The following is a 21,989-nucleotide window of genomic DNA, read 5'->3' as shown; positions in this document are numbered from 1 at the left end:
GCGTCTTAGTACGACATAGATCACACAAAAGAAGTGTTCTTCTACTAGCTTCTACTATGTACATAAAGATTTATAGCAATATATATATTTTTTTAAATTTTCAGATGTGTAAAAGATCTCTACAACGTGGCAGTGATGACCTGAAGGACTTCAGACCGTGCCCTTCTGATGCTTATCAAGACACACACTGCCTTTGTCATTACTCCACAAATGTGCATTTGCACACGGTATTTCACATTCATAACCTCACGCGCTGGTCAATGCCATTCCTTTTTTATTTCTCGCTGATCTCTAGTGCCACAGGCACTGGACCACCAACAGGCACACTAACTCCAATAGGGCCATACACGTAGAGTTGCCATGCAAAGTTCACAACTACTAGGCTACCAAGCACCTGCCGTAATAAAACACTATTCTTAACATTGAAAACAGTGTGTTTAAAAACTTATTTACATTTTGTACAAGGAGGTGAGATCAGCATTTATAAAATGTGCGCCCTGCTTTTACGTAAGCACTCACAAATGAGTTCTCGTCTCCCTGACCGAAAGGTCTGACCTTTCACGATCCCTCCACAACTTGTGCATCCAACAATGGTAAAAGCAATGTGCCATGTCCCACAACAATACATGCTAACTGCCACAATTAATTACCTCATACACAACCATGCAGGAGCCCATCAGCAGGCGCTAAGTACGTCATATTTCATCTATGACAACACGCACACACACAAAAAAAGGGTAGGCAGGTGTGAGGTGGGGGCACTGAAGGACACAATATTCGTTGTGCTGCACAAATACTGAAGATAACTCAGCTTTCAACAAACATCCTTCAGACAATAATCTACAATCAGTTCATTATGTAACGTCTAGATAATTGAGCAAGACAAGTTACAGTAACGCCAAAAGGCTCTACCTCTGAAACATCAAAATTTTCATTCAAGCTAATCAAACTAAACTTAATTTTGTGCTTTCACCACAATGGTGTTTATAATGAAAAGGCTTTCAGAATTTAGAAGCAGCTTTTCGCCTTGGCAGTTCAAAGGTGTCAGCTTGTACGGATTTTTCCTACAGCATGACATGAAACATCCCAGCTTGCACCTCCCTGTAGCTGAAACACAAAACAGATAATAAATGCAATTACATAAATAGTTAAGCCTCGTTAGAACGAAGTCATATCTGACACAAAAATACCTTCAATATTCTACATCCGTTTCAGGCTCCCCATGGTGGCAAGAAACATTTTAGATTTACTTTGTTATATTCTAGGTTTGACTGTAGTCACCCTTCATTTACTCCTTTCTGAAGGAATATTACAGTAAATAAGCACCGACTTCTTGCTAAACCTAAAAAGCTAATCATCTAGCATGAGCAAGTAGTTAGAAATTATTGGGTAACACACATGCCAACTGAAACAGCCTTTTTCTTAGTGCTGTTTTGCAGAACCCTACAAGACACTGGATAATAAAAGTTGTAATTGAAGGCATAGCATGTAACTGGTTTGTCCTCGTTCATTTTTAAATTTTACTATTAGGTGGCATTTTTGAAACCTATGCTCCGACCACCGCTCCTTAAAATGTTTTCCAGTCAAATAAAGTTTCTATATATATATATATATATATATATATATATCCTCACTGAGGACATGCCTTATGTTTTCTTAGTGAGGGTAGCTGATAGCCTCACGTTAAGAATGAAAGGAATTACACAAAGCGAGCAAATCCCAAACAAGATATTGTGATAAACTACATTGCAGTTTAATTTGGATCACTCAAGAGCTTCATTCAATGTGCCTTGTTTAAATGTTTGCCTGGCTACTATCTGGTGTAATGAGTTTGTACTGTAAGTCAACTGCATCAGTGAAAGTCTCACTGATACAACACAGAAGAACCCATCTGCAAAAGGCACCCAGCTGACAATGTGAATAAAACAGTGACTCATTCACACAGCCTATGCTGTGTAGGAAGCCTCCGTATACACTCGACTAAGGGCCGCGCTCGTGTAAGGGCCGCTCCCCCCCAACTTGGCAGTCCAAATTTAACAACAAAAAAAATGAAATATTGTCGGCAAACGGCAGCGTCGTCACGTCTAGCGTACGGCGGATTACGCGGGATTTTAAACGCGTGGCGTGCGGTGTCCACGGACATTATTGTAAAGAGTTTTCAGGTCACCGGGATTTCCAATGCCATGGACGGCACTGAGGACGATTGGATACATGAACGTGCGGATGACCCGAGCCCGAGCAGCAATACCGATGAAGACATCTAGCGAGGATGTCCGCAGCTAGACGCCAAATATCCCATCGTTAGGTATACATGGCACAATCAAATAGGTTTTTCCATACGTGGATCGAAAATTCAACAAAAATTTCACATTTCCGTGGAAGGGCCGCACCCCATCAAAATCGCGGAAAAAAAGCGCGGCCCTTACACGAGTGTATACGGTACCACATTGTTTACACACATGCTTTATATACACTGTTACCGCGGCGACTGCATTTTGATGTAGGATGATGCAAAGCATTCATGTACCATGCATCAGGTTCACATTAAAGAACCCCAAGTGAGCAAATTTATTGTAGCACCCTTTACTATGGTCTATCTCATGGCCACTGTGTTCCTTTGGGAATCAATGCTCTATTAACCGTCAGCATGAAGTGCAAGCTTGCACAAATGTACACGACTACAGAAACATGGCCACTTACTTGAGCTGACTGCTCAGAAGGTAGCCTTCGACAGCAAACTTGACCTTAGGTATGTTCAATGCGCTGTGTGCACCTCTACCCGTGATGACCCTGAGTGTCTGCTTCTTCTGCAGACACCAAGATTCCCGCTTCTTGAGCTTCACATAGTTCTTCAGCACCTGAATGGCCTCTTGCACGTGCAGTCCGTGCAGGTCCAGGGTGTTGTCATCACATTGAGCGTTGCTTCAAAAAATGCAAGAGAAAAACACCCCTGTGAAATTAGTGAGGTCAAAGTCGCTGTGGGTTCTACTCTGGCAGCGGCTGCATATGGCGAGCTGTGCGAGCCCTATCTTGAAAGCGATCTGCGATGGGTACAGGGTCTAGGCGCATCGAGGGCTGATGGCTTTGTGTGAGCTGTGTTCTTGCCGCTTAGTTAGTGTTGAAGCGAGAGGCAGTACGAAGGGCAATTAGCTCACTGCTGCTGCCCTTCCTCATGCCAGCATTTTGCGAACGAGTGTCCGTGGTCATTGAGTGAGATGTGTTCAGTTTGCCTGTACGCTTGTGACATCACGCTTGTTAATTTAGTTAGTAAACGAATGTTTACAAGTTTATATGGCTGATAAAACTACTATCCGTACTTCGCATAGCTGTCTAAGAATTTGCTATCGCAATTGATGCTTTGTCTTTCAGGTGAAACTGCAACGTTTCTTAAAAGGGTGTACAAGATGACCACAAATGCTCTTCCAAAAGGTTTATTCTCACTTCAATGGAATGTAGAGGGCTCTGCTACATTTCTCCCAAATGCAGTTGCTTTTGGGTAAGTTTACTCTGTACCATGAGAGACTAATCACTGCAGAACCTTAAAGTTCGGTCACCTGAAGGCACAGAGAAGAGAATGGCTACGTAACAATTTACTCTGCATTGCAAAAATAGAAAGAAAGGTTACTACTGAGATGAAAGTCACTAAGAGCTCTGAACGTGCCCTTACCTGAGCTGCAGTAATTTCCATGAAGCACGTTCATTTGCTTCTCTCATCTTTTCTGCATATGCTCGACCCTACAACAACGTCAAGAAATGTAATGGGCATGCTTGGCAGAGGGAGACAGATGAGAGATTTCTTTAAGGTAGCTCTGTACATCCTGGAAGTATGCTGACCAATCATTATGTAGTTTTACCGCCCCAAAAGCTTTCAGCTGTTATTGTGGACACAAGAATGTTTCACACCTTAATGCTGTAACAGTGCACACTGTGCTGCGACAGAAAGATTTTGTAGTCTTCAGCTGACTTTTCAGCAGGTCATTGTAATGCTTACATACTGAGGCACTATTTTCTTCTCAAAACAGGTGGTTTCTACAGGCTACATAAAGACTAGTGCAACATGCCTAAAATACACAAATTTAATTTAGAGTGCGAGAAGAATCAGTCACAGAGGCAAGGAGGATGTACATGCTAACCATGCAACACACTATCTCACTAAATGGTGAGCAAGACCAAGATACACATTGCTCTAGTCATGTCATGCTCATGAGTAATGTACAGACTAAAATGTCTGCTTATCAGTGATTATACAAGATAACTTACAACAAAGGTCAGCAGGTCTTTGTTGCTTCCGCACTTTGTTGCAAAAGCAGCTTCCGCACTGCTTTTGTGCAAAATAGAAACAGGATTCTGATGATTCATTCAGTAAATGAAAGCATGTTGATGTAGAAAGCATTTGTTTTTGTTTTCTTGATACCCTCGATAATCCGACATTCGGGTAATTCGGACATTTTTTCAGTCCTGTGAAATCCGAATTGGCGAGGTTTAACTATATTAGTGCCATCCTTGAACACTGACAGTTGAGACTTATTACATGCGATCAGAGCGTGCAGAAAGCAGAGTTTAACCAGTTAAACGAGTCCACACAATCGGCAGCCAGATGGAGGAAGGGGCACTAGCCTCCCCGCCATTGCAATTTTCTCACAACAGCTCTGCCATTCCCCTATATTAGTTTTTTTCATGCAACCTGGTTATAACAATTATCGGTTATAACAATGGAATTTTCGTGGCACTTGTATATTGTTATAAGTGGGTTCGACTGTATTGAGGGTATCAAGGAAACATTAAACACTTGCTTACTACGTCAACATGGTTTTATTTACTGAATGAATTGGCAAATCCCGCTTTATTTTGGACGAAAGCAGTGCGAAGCTGCACTTCTCGTTATCTTGTGACTGATTAACGCTTTCAGCGGCAAAAGCCTTGCGACTACCTTCGCAGTGTGCGCGTTCATCTGAGAAACTTTTCACTACATCGTGCACATCCCGATTAATTTTTCGTCAGTGAGCTAGCTAGTCACCAGCAGATCATCCGTCCATCGCGATGTAGCCAGTGCTCTTCATCTTCGACAGCTTTGCACATAGCCAAAACGAGACTACTGTTTGCTGCAACCACTGCGAATGAAACCGCAGGTGCGATCATGCACGCTGACCTTGCAGTTCTGAAGGCACACACCGAGTCAAAATGAAGCTACCGTTTGCTGCAACTATGGACGAAGCCATGGTCGCCATTTCTGCTGCTTTGTTTCGATTGGACGCTAATGCCGCTTTTGCTTTTTTGCATTGCCACCATTTGCGGCACTCTGCGCTTACCGAGCTCGATAGTTGTCCAAATTAACCAACGTGCGGCCAAATATGTCCAATTAACCAAGAGTTTGATTGCTTTAAATAATGCATATGCCTGCCGGGACCAGAGGACGAGTCCTAATTCTCAGATTTTCCTCATTTTTGAGGGTTGAATTAATGAGGATTTACCATACATGGATACTCAATTGTTACCCTAGTGTTGACATATACTAAACAAAGTTTATTATGTGAAACTTCTTTAGGAAGAGCATCACCTGCTGCGAATAGAATGCAGCCACCGTCTTCATGCCCCGGTGATAAGCCTCTTTGGCTTTGCGGAACGACTCTTGACGCATGTGGTAGTGGACAGTGGCCTCCCGACGAATCACGTCATAGTCCCCTACCAGCCGCAACCTGTCGTACATGTCTTCGTGGCCCTCGATGACAGGCTGCCATGTGTTGTCGTCTGCTTCATCCTGCGTTCAGTCGCCAAATGGTGTCATGGCTATTCATCCAACACAATTGGCTCTCTCACAAATTTCAGTGCTAACGACATTTGCCTGACATTCAAAGTACTACATAAAGGATTCCAATGTCAATTTTGGACTGTAACTTCTACTACGAATAATTTCAAAATAAGCCAGCTTTTATTTCTGCTAAAATATGTGCACTGGCTGTTTGTGTGATTGCTGGTCGAACAAAAATAAAAAAGAATGCTGGCTCAAAGTAAAACAAGAAGCCTAACAACTTCACAGGAAAAGTGTTCAGCATGAAACATTGTTATTATCTCTTGAATATATGAATTTTTCATTTAAACACTCATAAATCTGCACTCTGCCAGCAGTAGAGTTGTGGACAAACGCTTGGAGATCACGGCATGAGCAAAAAATTTAACTTTTCTAGTAGTGCAGCTTTGCAATGTGAAATTGCTTCAATACATTGATTGGCTGACCATGCGCATGTAGGCTGTAATGTTTGATTTCAGCCGGCATGCCCATGGTGTGAAATATTATGATTAATTTTCTTTTGCCACCAGTGCTCTCTAGACTTTTGCTCGCGACTACTATACATGTGCACACTATCGCAAACAAGACTTACCAGTCAAAGCAAAACGAAATAACTGAAAATGTAACTAAGTTATTTTTTTCTACACCTTCTTGCTGAAATCAGAGTTAGTATACTAACTCTAGAGGAAAAGCTGGGCAAAAAAAGTGGCAACCACGAAGGTGCCGCCATGTTGCTGTCACTTTTGTAAGGCTAAAAATATTTGAAATATGATGCAAGAACAAGCATTTACACGTAGCCCATATGTATGGATAATTGTGTATACTTAGTTCATTCCATATATTTCACATAGTGCATTCCATATATATTTATAAAAATTTCATGTAAAATTTACGGTGCATGAAAGAATGTGTTTGCAAGTGCTTAACTAGATGGCGCCATCATAATGAGGGAGGCTCGAGATCGTCTTGATTGTGTGTCTGATCTGAATCGCATTTCGTTGTCTGTGCCTGCGTGCCTGTATAGAGTAGCAACTAGGTGCCACCACTGCAAGTTATCGACTTCAATGCATGGGCCCTGTGGGGAGCTTTTGTTCTAGAATTGGTTATATTAACTCTATGGCTGAAATAGACTGCGCGAAACGAAGGAAAAATAAATCTAGAGCACTCTCAGTGGCCTGGCACTTCTAAAGTCATATACCACATGTATGCTTCTTACAAGTGACAGTAACTGCAATAATTCCTGCTTAAAGACCGTGACCTGCACTTTTATGCTAAGACCTTTAAAAGATTTTGCTGTTTTATCTTAGCTAAAGTTTTGCAGCATCATTGCATTTTTTAGTATGCAGCATTCAGTAGACTTGACCATTGTTACTTGCCTTATTTTTCTATACTTTGGTTGGTGACTGAAGGTAAGCGCAATTTGCCATCAATAGCAGCTGGCTTCTCCAAAAGCAAAGTGTACATGTGACAGTGGTTCCTTTCTGGACGAACAAGGCAAGCAAAAGTGCCAAGTGTATTATCGAACTATGAGGACTGATAAATGCGATCTTGATGCAGAATTTGAGTGAGCACAAACCAGCTGTAAATATGAAATACTTTTTTTTAAAGTTGTCCTGACAAAAACACGGGCCACTGAGATTCAGGAACGTCACATCAATGTGGGAAACAGTAGTGTGTGTACGGTGTTACCTCTTGCATGCTTTCCATTCCGACGAGATCCACAATCTGCTTTTCGTAGTTTTCCATATCTTCTTCTTCAGAAGTCACTCCAAGGGTTTCATTGATAGTCAACACAGACTGGATCAGCGAATAACTGCAATACATGCAAGAAATGGGAGGCTGCAAAAATGCAATAATATGCTTATGTTTGCAATCTCTGCACAACTGTTTTCCCCTCAAACACCGTCAAACTGCCTAACATTATTAGTATTTGCTCAATCATTAGAACACTGGAAGAATAAAATTGGCACTGTTCTCTATTTATGGTCATGAACCATTTCTTTTTATCAGAGTTCGGTTACATTTACAGTGCCTTGTCTATTAACATCTGCACAAGTTGGTATTCATATTTCAATAATTATTACAACAATGATGTTTTGCACAATGCCTGATCAAGAGAGCAACCATTACATTTGTTAACTTACAGCCAAAACTGTATTTACATGATGCACTACTCGCACACCGTGACTATACGTGCAATGCTGCCAAAACCTTCTGGCTTCCCTCACTTACAAATAACCAAGTGTGTTTTTCTGAAAACTATTCAGTGAAACTTTAAGGCAGTGGTTGTACATTACCAACTGAGGAATCTTCGAGGAGGCAGTATTTTCACCACAAAAATGCAAATTTTTACAACCATGAGTTAATTGCTGCATAATTATCCATGAAACCGACTGCTTTTGCATTATGTGATCACTAGAGTTGGTAATTTTCTTTCCCATTTGTTGTATACCACCTAGTTAGTCGAAACGGAGGACACACAAATGAAATGCAACTCGAGGTTGAAAACAGGTAGCAGATCATGCTTTGCTCCAGGGAAAGCTACACTCGTGTGAACTGAACAACCAGATCATAACTGAAGGAGACAACTTGGGAGAGACCCTAGCCACCCTGTCAACATTATGAAAAAGTGTAGAAAAGGCCATGTCTTTCTTGAATCCAGTATTTGCTATGCCAGAGAGCTGCTTCCTGAGAACACGTAAGCTCCTTACACGACATCATCTTTGTCCAAGACCAGTCATTGGCAGGAACGCTGGGAGTAGATGTGCCATGGGGCCCTCAGGATCCAAAACCTCACATGCCCGACTTAACTCATTGCTGGCACATGGCTTGCATTAACGTCTCCTCCTCCCCTTTGCATAAACTGCAGTGTACTGAAAAGTGCTGCGCATCACCCACAATGTTACAGGTGACACAGTATGCTGAAGCTGCATGGCCCTTCTTGTGCAGCCAAAAATACTAATTATCTGTGTGAACACATGCACAGTCCTTATTGGTTCCACAAAGCAGAGCTGGTACAGGCGAGCCCAATGAAAATGGCAGCATAGCAACTGAGTATGGATCACCTCGTTGCACAAGGCGAGTGCTGGTGAGCACACTCCCTTGACAAATATTACACTGCCTGTGCTTGCATCAAATGTAAAGTGCGTTGCAGTTCTATCAATCTGTATCGATGCTGTCAATGCACAGTGCGCATGCAATTGTTTCCTTTGTTGACACATCTCTGGTTTAAGGCAAGCTAGACTTTTTCTGGCATGGAATGATAACATGGCAGGCCCACTGGAAAGGGCACGAGAGAAACGGTAGTAAGAGGAGGAGAACATCCCCCCTTCCCTAAATAGGCAAAGCAATTGCTTCCAGCTTTAAAGAACTGATACGATGGCATCTCCCAAGTAAATTGATTTCTTTCTAGAAAAGGTTTAGCCACAATGAGTTCTGAAATAAACTTACTTGCTTGCTACGAAGATTTCGTCCAGTGCCTGTCTATCAACACCTGGGAACTTCTCGTAAAGTTGCTTGAGCTTAAGTTTGGTTGCCATATCCATGTAAGTATTGTTCTTTGTCTATGAATAAAAGAGACAAAATAATTTCATAGTCAAAAACGACAAATCGTCATTCTGAAAAAACATGGTACGACTTAACCTTGGAAACAAATTTACAGTTCAATGTGGGCAGGAAAAGTACTGTAATCTGAAAAATAGAGCAACAGCAGGCCCCATCACTTTTCATACCCAATCTTTTCTTTTCTCTTCTAAGGCTGCTTCCATTTCCATGATTTCACGAAAGCTCATTTCGTGTGGCGCCTTGTTCCAGCGTGGATCATCATGCAATGCTGGAGGCGGAATGCCAGCAATTTCAGGCAATTTTTCCTTCGAACAACCCTCGCCTCCCGTTTGCAGATGTTGTGGTTCATCTGGAAAAAGGCAAGCCAGCATGATTTCACGCACACCAAAACAGTCATACTTTCACTGCCAATAATATGGACAGCAAGAGAGAGAGAGACAGATTAAAGTAAAAACAGGGATACAGCAATATCACAGTGATTACACTGCATCTGCCAGAAGTGAGTGCATAATATAATGCTGCTTGACAGGATACGATAGCAGCTTGCTTTTGCTCATAAAGACTCTGAGAAATTGTAGTCTCGGGATCTGACAAATGGGCAGCTTGCCTTTGCTCATAAAGACTCTGAGAAATTGTAGTCTCGGGATCTGACAAATGGGCACACGTGTATTGATTTCAGCCATATATTTGCCACGACAAACCAGTCTTGTGAAGAAAGTTGAAACTAACTTTCAGGAGAGCCGGCAACCATCTCCAGCATTTCTTCTTCCTCCTTCGACATTCTCTGCTTCAGAGTATCCATCCATAGTTGATGTAGCTGCCTGGCAATCTCGCTGGTGACCGTGACATTTAGGTCATCACTTCGGAACGCATCTGGACAAATGCAAAAGTTGTGAACAACAGCTGTGCAGAGGTAGGCAACGCAATAAACATAAGAGATTCTCTCACTTACCCATGGATACATGCAGCCCTTCAGAACCAAATGTTTCCACAAGCTGACATGCAAACGAGTGGTCAAGCTGAAATGTAAACTCCCTGTCAACACTAGCTGGCTTTGGAAGAAAAGTTTTCAAGGAACTTTTCTTCAGCCTTTTATCAGCAGACTCTTTTCCAGCAGACATGGTGTCAGCTGATGGTTCTCCACACGTTTCTTCGTTTGCTGCTGGCACTACAGAAGCTTGCAATTCAGGCTGTTGATCTGCTGCATTCAGACTACCAGTGGTGTCTGTTGCATCACAGTCTTCACTAATAACAAGTGGCTGAAGGTCACAAGAAACATTAGAGTCCAACAAAAGATCAGCTGCCCACACGTGATCTCCATGACAGTGCTGAAATATATCCTCCAAATCTGGAGGCCTTACGTCTGGCATGCACTGCTGGAGCAGCAGCAGCTTACCTTCATCATCTAAGTCATCTGCAGGAAGGTCATCAGTGTCTGTACTCCGAGCAAGTGTGTTTGCCTTATAAGCAGGAGCAAGGTGTATGTGCTCCTCATCCAGCCTCTCTGCAGGGTCTCTGGCCGCCACAACACGTAGCTCACCAGATTCACCAAGAAGAACTTTCCCCACTACTGCAAAATCTGTGGGGTCAGTATAACTTGACGCATCCGTGTAAATGTTAGCACTGTTTTTCACTTCAGAGTCTGGGCGGGTGGGCTCAAAGACATTGAATTCCGGAAAAGTCCAGGTACTGCTGCGGACAACTTTTTCCAGCCCAAATATGGGACCACGAACTGAAAAACGTTTTTGCTTTGATGTCTCGGTCACCTTGGGAACAGTGTGTGGGGCCTCCTTTTGAGGACTAGAGTCTGCGCTGTTTTCACTCGACCTATTGGGACTACCTTTACCTCTCTGGGACCTCTGTTCTTTTGGAGCCTTCGTAAGTTGGCCCTGTGTTTCCCCTTCAGGCAAGTCTTCCCATGGAGCAGTGAAATCTGCAAGCTTTTCAATGATGGGAGTGTTATCATCCCTAGTTGAGCTCCCATGGTGCCTTGGTGATTCTCTCGGTGGCTTTGGTGTCTCATCAACACTTTCCTTACCTTCAATGATGTCTGGCCAAACTTCTGTCAGAGTTTCCATTAATGTAGCTCCAGATTCTGTCTCTTTTATTACTTTCTCCGATTCAGTTTCAAGCCTGGTGCCATTCTCTTGTTCCGAAGCATCACTCTCTTCAAGTATGGTTTCATTTACTGGCACATCTGCTTGTGCCAGCGATGACAGTGCTTTGCGGGAAGCCCAAAGAAAGTCGTCATCACGTTCTGTCCCATCCTCCGAGTCGTTGCCATCATGACCAGATGACCAAGAATCTGAGTTCTGACGACTCCTGCTTCCAGACTCTTCACTGTCATTTTGAACAAGAGCAATGAGATCTCCCAAGCTTATAGTTTCTTCAGGGGCTGCCATGGAAGCTTTTTCAGACGATGATGTGCTTGGAATTTGAGGCGCTTCAAGTGGTGGCTCTAATGGTGTCTTATCAAGGGGATTGGAGGAGTCACTGACAATGGTTTCTTCTATCTCTAACGGCGTACAACTAGGCAAAACTGATAAATCGGAGCTTTTAGGAAAAAGGCCAAAGCTTTGACACAATGATTCTCCTGTAATGTTACGATCATATCGTTCTAACATAGAGTCTATAGTTCGTCTTGGAACTCCATGCATATTTTTTTGTGTCAACTGCCTAGAATCAAACTTCCAAGGAGTATCTGGCTCTAAAACACACACATGATATTTTGCCCTTAATGCCAATGCCACATAAGGCATCATCTCCCACATTTCCACATTAGTGTTATCTATAATAATTGGTGAGCGACCTTCCTGAATAAACTTCTTTGCCCTTCCCTTATTCCATTCATGTGCCTCTGACAATCTTGACTTATCAAAGTTATATTTGCCACCTTGACAAAAAAAGTGGTCTGCACTCAAGACTACACCACGGCCACATATCTTCTGGGCTAGAGTTGTCTTGCCACTGCCCGGAAGGCCTCTCATCAGCACCAGCACACTCTGACCACTGTCCACCAAGCTGTGGATCTTCTGAAGTTCCTTTGCAGAAGCGGACAATGCTTTAGGCTTGTTGTGATTAAAAGATGGAGGGATGTTAAAGCCTAGTTGGCATCCAGACGCTGTCAACTGACTCCACATAAGTGGAGGAAGTGCACCTTGCTCTTCCAACACATCAGAATGCCGAGTTTCCGTGGCGGCAGACTGGCACAGGTTCGGAACAAAAGGTGGAGCATTCACATAGAGTGCCAAGTCCGACGACGCACGTGCGTTTAGGTCGATGCCGAGGGGGCTTTCATGCTCGCTCTCCTCACTAGACTTGTGAACCTCTGCTTCAGAGGTGACAATGTTTTCTCCAGCACCGATACTCTCGCTGCTAGAAGACGAAGACAAGTTGCTTGACTGTGTTGGCTGGACGATACTCGCCGCGCTAGCACCAGACTCTTGTGGCAGCAGTGTGAAGAGGGCTTCCAGGGCATTGTTCACTGAAATGACAATTGCATTATTAATCAGAGCAAGAGCCACTGCACAAGAATGACAAATGTTTACACTGTTGGTTTCACTCAATCACGGCTCTAAAATAGTGACCGAGATGCATACAATTATCTCGTTAGATAAAAATGCGCCCAAGGCTACTTTCCCCTACGCTATGACACATTCAAGATACGCTGCTACCGCCGAGCAAGGCCTGTGTCCTTCCCCGCTCTCCACTGGTTATTAAGGATGACAAAAAATAATGCGGCAATTCCCTTTCTGCACGCACACAAAAACAAGGAAGCTGACCTCTCCCCCGGTTGGAATTCTAAGTTTTTTTTCTCCGTCAAAAGTATTTTTGACGGTTAGACAGACGGTTAGAGGTTAGAACCCGACAGACAGATATTATTAGGGGGGTACCAGACGATACCGATCATTAGACGTGTAATCGCGCTATGAAAATCGTAATCTGGGTAGACCTCGATGTGGTAACAGTATGTCGTGTGTGCCAGTGACAATAAAATCAGCGTCACCCGCTACGCGTACGCCTATAAATATTTTGAGATGAGAGAAATGGTGACGCCCGATAACATGGAGATGATGTTAACGTTACGCAGACACAAAGTGCATGCATGTTTCAAAATACAAGACATACAATAGACATGTTAATTGATTTGTGGAAAGACTAACACGGATACAGAAGGTGTCTTTTACCGTTGAACTCGCATTCGGTGAGCACCATGTGTATGACATCAGCGTCAAGCTTGCCCTCGAACATTTCCTGAATGTTGCGCAGACACTCCGCGGGATGGATATCTTCGCCGATGGCAAAATTGTTACGAATGATGCCATCGGGCATAATGGCATCGCCAAGTGCTTGGAATTCATCCGGCCTGTACAGGCCACTGGTGCTAGCCGCAGCATCACCTGCAGATCGTTGCAGGACGCGCTTCTTGCGGGGCATGATCGAAACAGTTCGCCTTGTTACGTATGCGGGTACCTCAGGTAAGAATTTTGCTCGGAGAAGAACACACTGCAAATGACACTGCTGTAGAACGACGCATTAACCATTTTTCCATACGAAGTGACACTCGACTGCGCTGCAATTTCACCGTTTACCAATGAAAACTCCATGTCATATTACGGTACGGCTAACTTCAAGCCCACCGTTTTTGCTGTCGATGCCGTCGATGTTACTCGCGCGACGGGTATTCAAAGACGTGAAATAACACAGACATTAAATGTGGTCATATTTTATGTATGAATATAGTTTTTTATTTAACTAAAAGTGTAAACCTAGTTTCAATTTAATTTATTATACAACTATAATTTAAAGATTTGCCTTTGAATAACGCACTTGATTTTTTTTAGTATAGAGAGTATAAAAGCGTATTACGTGCCGGACCACCCTGTGACTTCTTCGATCATGCTCGTGATGTGCATCGAGTAAATGAATAGAGAAGAATTGTTTCAATTAGTTATTTGAACAAAATATTCGGCACAGTAGTTTGGGTAAATATCGATGCAGGACACGCAGAAGGTGGGTTCGAACTTTACTTTCCTGCCACAACCAGAGCCGTGATCGCTGAACGCGTTTTGTATCGAGTCGCCTCTGAACAGTGCGAGACCGTAGTTGCTGCTCTCCTTTCGTTTTTTGTTGGATATATCTATTTGCATATATGTCATTGACGGTGAAGGCTGCGAGTTTTGGACAGTTTTTGCAACCTGTATTGTGTTTTCTGACGTACTTGCTTTCTTATTCAGTATAATAAAATAAAGAAATGTACCCAGCTATTAATCGGGAGCGAAGCGACTTTGCGAAGTACCAGTGACTGCTCAGGCAGCGTAATGTCTGCGTTTTTAAAGATCTTGCTCAAATATCTTACATGACAAGCACTGGCCGTTACTTGTGGCACCGTTACCTGTCGGCGTAGGCGCCTAACGGAGGAACGCCCTTGGTACGCAGCTTGGTTGATGTCCGGCATTTGCTTCACCAGTACCATACAAGAGATTCTAGGCATCGCTTAAACGTTTCGATCTCGTTAGTATATATTGGCTTTCCTCTATGTTGCTGTGGCACGCTTCCTTTTGTCCCAAGACAGTACCTTGTAGTGATTGCAACATTTTATTTTTATTGTTGAACAAAATGGCTCTCGTTGGACGGGTGATACGAACGCTGTTATTCGATCGGGCAACCCCTTTTTATTTTTTCAATCTTAACGTAGTACTTGACCGTGCGAAGTTTTCACGTTACACCTTTGTTCCTATGTGTGTTGGACATGTTTTGTAGATATTGCTCACCCTCAAAAAGCCCCTACGATATGATGAAGTAAGCTAACTGGTCGTCAGCTACGCAGTTAGGGTGATTGCGATGTGACGCTAAGCGATCGCTTTCGGTGTTATTCATCTGAGTATAAGTTGGCATTTGGTGCATTACCACGTAGGTAAACTTTGTTGATTATGGCCTATCCGTACGGTCTGTAACCTTGTTTGTGGGCTTACGCATTTGTTTTTATTTTGCAACGCTTGCCAGAATGCGACTCATGCGCGCCTCTCGATGCATCCTCATTAGTTGCCCCGTTTGCTCTCTTTTTGCATTTCAGTCACCGTGGCGCACGCTAACACAACAAATTCCTCCTTCCTCCAGTATTCGTTTAGGAATCTAGTGAGTGTACAGATTCGTTTTTCTTGGTCTCTTGATGTCTGTCCTGTTTACATGAACACTTCGGTTAATATTAGGGACGTTGGTGCCCGGAGTTGGCGCGCTTAAACGAACCTTGCTTGCTGTGTAGCAAAGCTTTCATGAATTTCTGTGCTTTTCTGTTTTGTATTGCACAGAATCGCATTTGATCATAGTTTACACCACTAATGAGTGGGCTCGTAAGTAAAATGTTGAGTTGGTACAGGAGGTTCTGGACACTGTCACACTGTAACTGTAAAATTTTCTGCCGATTGCTGCAGTGTGCTCAACTTAATATAGTCTAAATAAGCTTATTACATTTAACTGTGATATTTTTGCAACTGTCTGCTGTCGCTTTGCATTTCCTGCCTGGGCAAGATGCAGATCATGTGACCAGCTAGGATATGAAGAGTGGCTTGATTTCTTGAAGTAGAATTATGCATTGACTGCCGTAAAAGTCTTGCAGTCACTTGCACATCAATTAATGACGCTGCATGACGACATTGTGAAGGTGAATCTAAATGTGTAAGCCATCATGACCAAAATAATGCAGCAGTTTCACCCTAAGTCCGTCCGTTCCTTGTAGAACTTTGTCACTAGCCACAGTGGCTCCCCACCAACATCATAACCAAAATCTGCCAATTGGGAGGGGTGGATGACGAGAGTCAAGTACACAAGGGAAATGAATTGTTGCATTATATTGGCGGAGGGTTCTTCACAGAATGCCTTCACTTGCATGCAAGACACTTGATAGTAAACTTGAAAATAATTCTGTAACATGTAGCCTCAACGTGAGACGGGTGGTGTGGTCAGTTAGTATTGAATGTTGCAGGCAAAATGGCAGAGGGCAGACAAGATCACTTGTTCGAAGATGCACGTACACACATCCCTGTGCAAGTCTTTCCACATGTCTCCCTTTGTCCTGCGCTGCCTTGTGCATATGGGAATAAACTGGTGTACAGAGGGCAAGATAAGTTCTCTAAGAAATGGACTTGCTGGCTGTTTTTCTTTACACACAATGTACCTGTGTGTAGAGTTGCATGTATGAAAGAAAATGTGTTAACATTTCCCGTATTTTGCTGCGTGATCACAATTGTGCTCATTGTAGATTTGCAATGTTGAAGAAGCCGTCATTACCTTGCTGCTTGCTCTAATTCGAAGAAAAAGTACTTAGTACTGGCCGCTTGCACAGAGGCCAATCCGCTTATTTTTCAAGTGCCATTACATGATCTGCCTTTGGACACCAATGTATTTCTTTTAGTGTGCTCACTCTTGTGAAATCCACAGTAGTGTCAATATTTAGATGCTGTGTTGCCAGCTGGCTGGTAGACATAGCCAGATGGTAGACAAGCCAGATCATTGGATTCGGAAAAAAAAAAAAAAAGTTTAAGCACCGACAGAACATTTTCAACTTGTAATTTTTTAAAATAAAGGTACAAGCCCTCTAAACCATGTTAAAAAATACTGGCAAATGTTGTGGCACCCTAGATAACTCACCATACTTGTTTCTACGAACAAGTTTTCATTTCGGTATCTAGGAGGTGGGTGCATGATGACGTTATGAACTTATGATACGTTGGCTCACTTTTTCTCAGTCACTGTGTGTGCCATGTGCAAGCACAGCAAGAAAAGTGTGCACAGCACACTTGTTTATTTTTTCACAACTAGCATTGTGGTACCTAGCCTTATTGGTACACAATGTCGGGCAATTTCATTTTGTCATGAAATTGCGATAAGGCTGAGACCAACTTTAATATCAAATTAAAATGTCCTATAAGGGTTTCCCAACCCTCATACTTGATAATTGTCATTCTCTTACACGTGAGAAGCTTGTGATACAGTTCCTACAGCTTTGAAAGTATGTGCCTGTACTCCTTTAATAGCAATGCACTGCTGCGATTGAAAGAAGTCTTTTGTAGTGTTGAGAAGAGGAGCTTATTGTGAGCAGCCTGATTACTTGTGTTGACATGGTGCTTGACTCTTGCCCCATTGTGTGTGTGCGTAACCAGACGCTAGTGGAGTCAAGCAACGTGTTGACAGGAAGCTGCAGCAACCACACTTGCAGTGACCAGCCCCCGCTCTGTAATCAAGCTCAGCCGCTAGACTTCAGAATGGGCCCCCAGCGCCGCCGGCGTGCTGACAACCACGATGATGACTCCTTTGGTGCGAGCAAGCGACTACGTGGAGGAGCACACATTGGGTGAGCACAATTTTTGCATTGCTTGCTGTCGAATCGCAAAAAGTAGCACACTTAGCACTTGTGCTGTGAAAGTGCCATGCATAAATTGTTTTACATTCTTCTTGACCACATTGCCTAGATTACCACTATTATTAGGTTATTGCTCTGCACAAGTCGTGCTGGGTGTATTCAAAGCTTTCCTAATGTTGTTGACAAATCAAGAGTTAGACAGCTATGTCTAATCAGTTTGTATACTTTACGCAAACAGTGTTGTACATTCTCAAATTTATGTGAGCACCAGCGATTGCTCTGGAATATACAGGGACATTATGTCTATATAATGAACTGACATAAGCTACAAGGCTAGATTTGACGACCGCCGTTACCATTATCACTAAAGGGTTCTGTTGGTTGGCACCAGCAATTGCTCTGGAGTATACAGGGACTCATGTCTATATAATGAACTGACATAAGCTATAAGGCTAGATTTGACGACCGCTATTACCATTGTCACTAAAGGGTTCTTTTGCTTTGTGGGCCCAGTGGAGTGTTGTCACTTGCTATTTCTTTAGGTTCTTCTGCTTCGTCATAGTTGCTACACTGTGAGATAAATGATTAGCTGAATGGCATTATATACTACTATGTAGTACTTGCACCATGGCCAGTATTTCGTAGCGATGCCTTTCCGATGCTAATGCCTTTTTGTGCTTTTCACACTTGGTCAGTAGTCAGTGCGACGGTCCGCTCACATTATCAATCGGATCAGCCGGCCGTGAGCGGTGGATGATAAGACTAGCATAGAATAACGCATAACGCATTGCTACAAAATACCGGCCCATATCTGCCTTTCTATGTGCTGCAGCTTTGAATGCTGCGATTTATCTGCTTGTGGCTGTGTTGCCTTGTGCACCAGTTCAAATGCAGCTAGTATACCAGTTTAGTGATAGTAACATGCAAACTGCTGCACATTGGTGGTCAGCGATATGCTTCTGCAAGCACCCTCCTGTACAAGTCCTGCACAAGTACTATCATTGCTTTTGATATGTATTTGTTTGGTAGCTGACTAACTGTGGTGCTTTGCTGGCTTGGCACAAGGTCATGAGTTTGTCTCCTAGCTGCTGTGGTTGTATTCCAGTAAAAAGAAATCGAAGATGTATATGTGTTTAGATTTAGATGCTTGTTAAAAGACCGAGCTGTCCCACCTGGTACAGCTGCTGATGTGGGACATTAAACCTAATCAGTCAGTCAATCATTTAATAGCATTGGTGCATTCTGGAAATGAATGAAGAAGGTGAATGAGTTACACACTAAGAACACGAATAATGTGATCCAATGGTCAGCGTGCTTTTAATGTAGTTGAGTTGAGGGGTTGAATGTAACAATATTAAAACTATTGATGTTTTATGTAGCATTTAGAGACTGTGCTAAACATATATGGCATGTTCATAAAAATATATGAATATTGCTGCATAAATTTATGTAAATGTTTTCAGCATGAAGAGGCAAAAGGTCTGTATTACCTGCTTTATGTTTTACATGAGCACTTTAAATTGTGTTGTCATGTAGTTTTGTTATTTGTGTTAAATTTTCTTTATATTATTCAAACATGTCATGCATTTATCGCACAGAGTTTGTACTGTGTTCATATGTGTGAACTACTTCATGCGCACTTTGCTTATTCTACTAGCAACCGTAGAGTGCTTGCCAAGATGCTCATTAAAAGCATGTAAAGGAATGTATTCCTTGAATTATAAATTCTAGTTTATAATCTTCCTGAGATGCTAGAGAAAGCCTTTTGGCAGATTATTAACTAGAATGCCAATGTAGTTCATAGCACATTATAAAGACACCTAAACAAAAGTGATGCTAGTCGTAGGATTGCTGTTAAGCATACATCAACTGACTGCTGCTCGGCTTTAATTTTTCATTTGCAACATGTGCCCTAGAGGATTACAATAGACTTCCGTTAATTCGATGCCGACTGAAAATCCCGGCAGGTGCCCAAACATTTCTGTGGGCCTGTAGAGCCGTGGTGAATGAGACGGACACACGTCTTTTCTGTAACAAGGTATACTTTATTTCTGCCCAAAAATAAGAGAATTGAGTGCGCGCACGCAATGTGCCGGATGTGGTGAGAGCTTTTGAGCGAGAGGAGAAAAGAGGGAAAAGGAGCAGAGAGAAGTACAGTGCACGGACCTAGCGCGAAAGGAAAGTAGTAAATAGAAAAGGGAGCTCGCACACTAAACGTCGTTCGACACAGCGAGTCGGATCATGTGTCCATGTGCCTGGCATGCAGCACTCACCAAGGTTCGTTCATGGCAGGCCCGCAGGACGCCCCGCAGTGTTGTTTATGGCTGCAGGGGTGGTGTGACGCCGCCAAAGGCCGAAACTTCCGTTATTTAGATCTCAAAATTGGCCTTTGTTAGATAATTCAAACATGACTGGTGAGTTTCGCTGCAATATAGCCGTGTTGTGTGGTGAAGCATACCAAGAATGGAAAGGGGCCACTGTCCTGGGGCATAGTACGCATTCCTTAACTATACACGTGTGCACGTGCACGCGCCACCTCCAGTCATAGTACGAGCACCTAAACACTAAACAAGCATACTGGCAGCCATTCAGAGCTGTTTCTGATGTTTCTGTGGCGATTTGAGCCCTCGTTTTGCTCACTATGCGTGTCTCGTATATGAGACTGTTAACGAGGCTTACTGCTCCTTTATTATAAGCGTGTCGTGGACGAAGAAATAACTGTCTGCGGGTAGCATAAGCTGCTGTGAACATCTCAACCAAATTTTGCTTTTGTACGCGGTGCGTGGAGTTCGCAAGTGGAGCGCGAAGTCACCTTCTCTCAAACGCTCTTTTCAACAGAAGCCATGACCCTCACTCTTTCCTTTATGCTTTATTTCGTAATAAAGCGGATTACCGTACGCAGCTGCTATTGGTCGCTGCGGTCAGCTACACCGCAGCCACCGTGGGGTGCCACCTGGCTAAGCACACGCGGCACAAGTGGATGGGAAAACGGTTCCGCGGTAGCTCAATGGTGAGAGCATCGCACGCGTAATGCGAAGACGTGGGTCCGTTCCCCACCTGCGGACAGTTGTTTCTTCATCCGTTTTCATTTCCATTAATTATCATTTCTTTAATTCAATTAGTAAAGTACAAGTAAATTCCCCTATGTTGTCCTTGGTGTTAATGTTTGTTGGCTTCTTATGATATGTTTTCTTGCTTTTTATCACATAGTCTTCTCATTGGTCTCATTCTGCCTCTAGGTCTAAAAGGACTCTCTTCAATAGTGAATCCACTATGTCGAGCTTTTCTGAGAAGCGCTGCCTTGCCCTCTTCCAGGAATACACAAGTGAGTTCTATTTCCTGTTACAAGTTCTTTATGATGCTTTTGAAACTTTGCAGCAATAATCCTAGTCAAGTAAACACTACATGCCATATCCCTTTCAGGTGCTGGGTACACAATTATGCATGACAAGGTAGCACATCATAAGCATTGATGAAAATAATGCCATTTAAAACATGGCGCATTTATCTTGAAACACATCTGATTAGACCCATGCTGCAAGCTTGAATAATAGCTTGCAGTAAAATGAGCTGGAAGGGTGACTGCTGGATATTTGCCCTCGTTGCCAGTATGCCATCATGTAGCGGGTTTATTTCTTTCAATTCTTTTCACAATGTTTTACATCAGGCATATTTTAACAGCTGAGCTGTTTAAGCCAACCGTCAGTCCGTAATGCCTTAACAAAAAACCTCGCTGAACGATGACGTCTGTGTTGCCTAGCAACCACCTGCCACAGCTGCGTCTTGCTTCTCCTAGCTCCAGCAACGCTACTTCGTCGCCGTGCCAGCGATGACATCACTGCGCATTGCATAGCGCAGCTTGCAACACTGACACCGCGTTCCAGCAGACCCGCTCCGTCAATGCTGTGGCCTAGCAATCACTTACCCAGCTTCGCCCAGCCATGCCATCGCTTCGAGCCGCAATTCTTGCATTGCTTAGTCATGACAACACTTCGTGAAGCTTGGCCATGACGTCCCACTGATTATAAAGATGATGTCGCCGCAATGGCAACACACACAACTCTCGTAGACTTCGCACTGAGTAAATGTGTAACATGGGACGGGGGCCGAAGAAGTACAAGACTCTTGAAACACTTAGTGCAAGCTGTGATAATTTTTTTTTTTTTTCAAGTAGTTGGATAGGCGCTTGAGGAGTATGCTGCGCATGAAATACGAGTAGTGATCAAAAAGTTTTGTAACTGGTATATCAGGAAAACTGCCAGACCTTGGAAAAAA

General features: G+C 43.1%; 3 protein-coding genes across 7 annotated transcripts in view; 2 read left to right on the top strand and 1 right to left on the bottom strand.

Moving 5' to 3' along the window:
• The window catches only part of LOC119449439 (vascular endothelial growth factor A), a 49,609-nt gene extending 49,373 nt beyond the window's left edge, over window positions 1-236 (top strand). For both annotated transcript variants that reach the window (XM_049665203.1, XM_037712613.2), the window contains exon 8: window positions 105-236. In XM_049665203.1, the coding sequence (XP_049521160.1) occupies window positions 105-144 (40 nt within the window). In that variant the 3' untranslated portion in view covers window positions 145-236. The remainder of the gene's footprint in view (window positions 1-104) is intronic.
• Window positions 98-14,018, bottom strand: LOC119449438 (uncharacterized). Of its 2 annotated transcripts, XM_037712612.2 has the most exons (10): window positions 13,540-14,018; window positions 10,305-12,836; window positions 10,082-10,225; window positions 9,520-9,701; window positions 9,239-9,351; window positions 7,478-7,601; window positions 5,558-5,758; window positions 3,668-3,735; window positions 2,701-2,922; window positions 98-1,107 (listed from the first exon to the last, which is right to left on the bottom strand). In XM_037712612.2, exons 1-10 carry the CDS (start codon window positions 13,787-13,789, stop codon window positions 1,065-1,067), a joined length of 3,879 nt encoding a protein of 1,292 aa, XP_037568540.1. In that variant the 5' UTR covers window positions 13,790-14,018; the 3' UTR covers window positions 98-1,064. The 2 variants fall into 2 exon arrangements, with proteins under 2 accessions (XP_037568540.1, XP_049521158.1); XM_049665201.1 differs by lacking the exons at window positions 98-1,107; window positions 3,668-3,735 and having other exon boundaries at window positions 2,760-2,922.
• A 198-nt stretch (window positions 14,019-14,216) lies between these two features.
• Window positions 14,217-21,989, top strand: part of LOC119449440 (DCN1-like protein 5) — a 35,259-nt gene continuing 27,486 nt past the window's right edge. Inside the window, exons 1-4 of one of the 3 annotated variants that reach the window (XM_037712614.2) lie at window positions 14,217-14,365; window positions 15,429-15,490; window positions 17,571-17,705; window positions 20,954-21,039. In XM_037712614.2, the coding sequence (XP_037568542.1) occupies window positions 14,348-14,365; window positions 15,429-15,490; window positions 17,571-17,705; window positions 20,954-21,039 (301 nt within the window). In that variant the 5' untranslated portion in view covers window positions 14,217-14,347. Of the gene's footprint in view, window positions 14,366-15,428; window positions 15,491-17,457; window positions 17,706-20,953; window positions 21,040-21,989 lie in introns of those variants that run through there. The other 2 variants (XM_037712615.2, XM_049665204.1) reach the window with 2 other exon arrangements.

The sequence above is a fragment of the Dermacentor silvarum genome, chromosome 4 (genome assembly GCF_013339745.2).
Source record: "Dermacentor silvarum isolate Dsil-2018 chromosome 4, BIME_Dsil_1.4, whole genome shotgun sequence".
Classification (NCBI taxonomy): domain Eukaryota; kingdom Metazoa; phylum Arthropoda; class Arachnida; order Ixodida; family Ixodidae; genus Dermacentor; species Dermacentor silvarum.
This window is presented reverse-complemented; position numbering and strand designations above follow the sequence as displayed.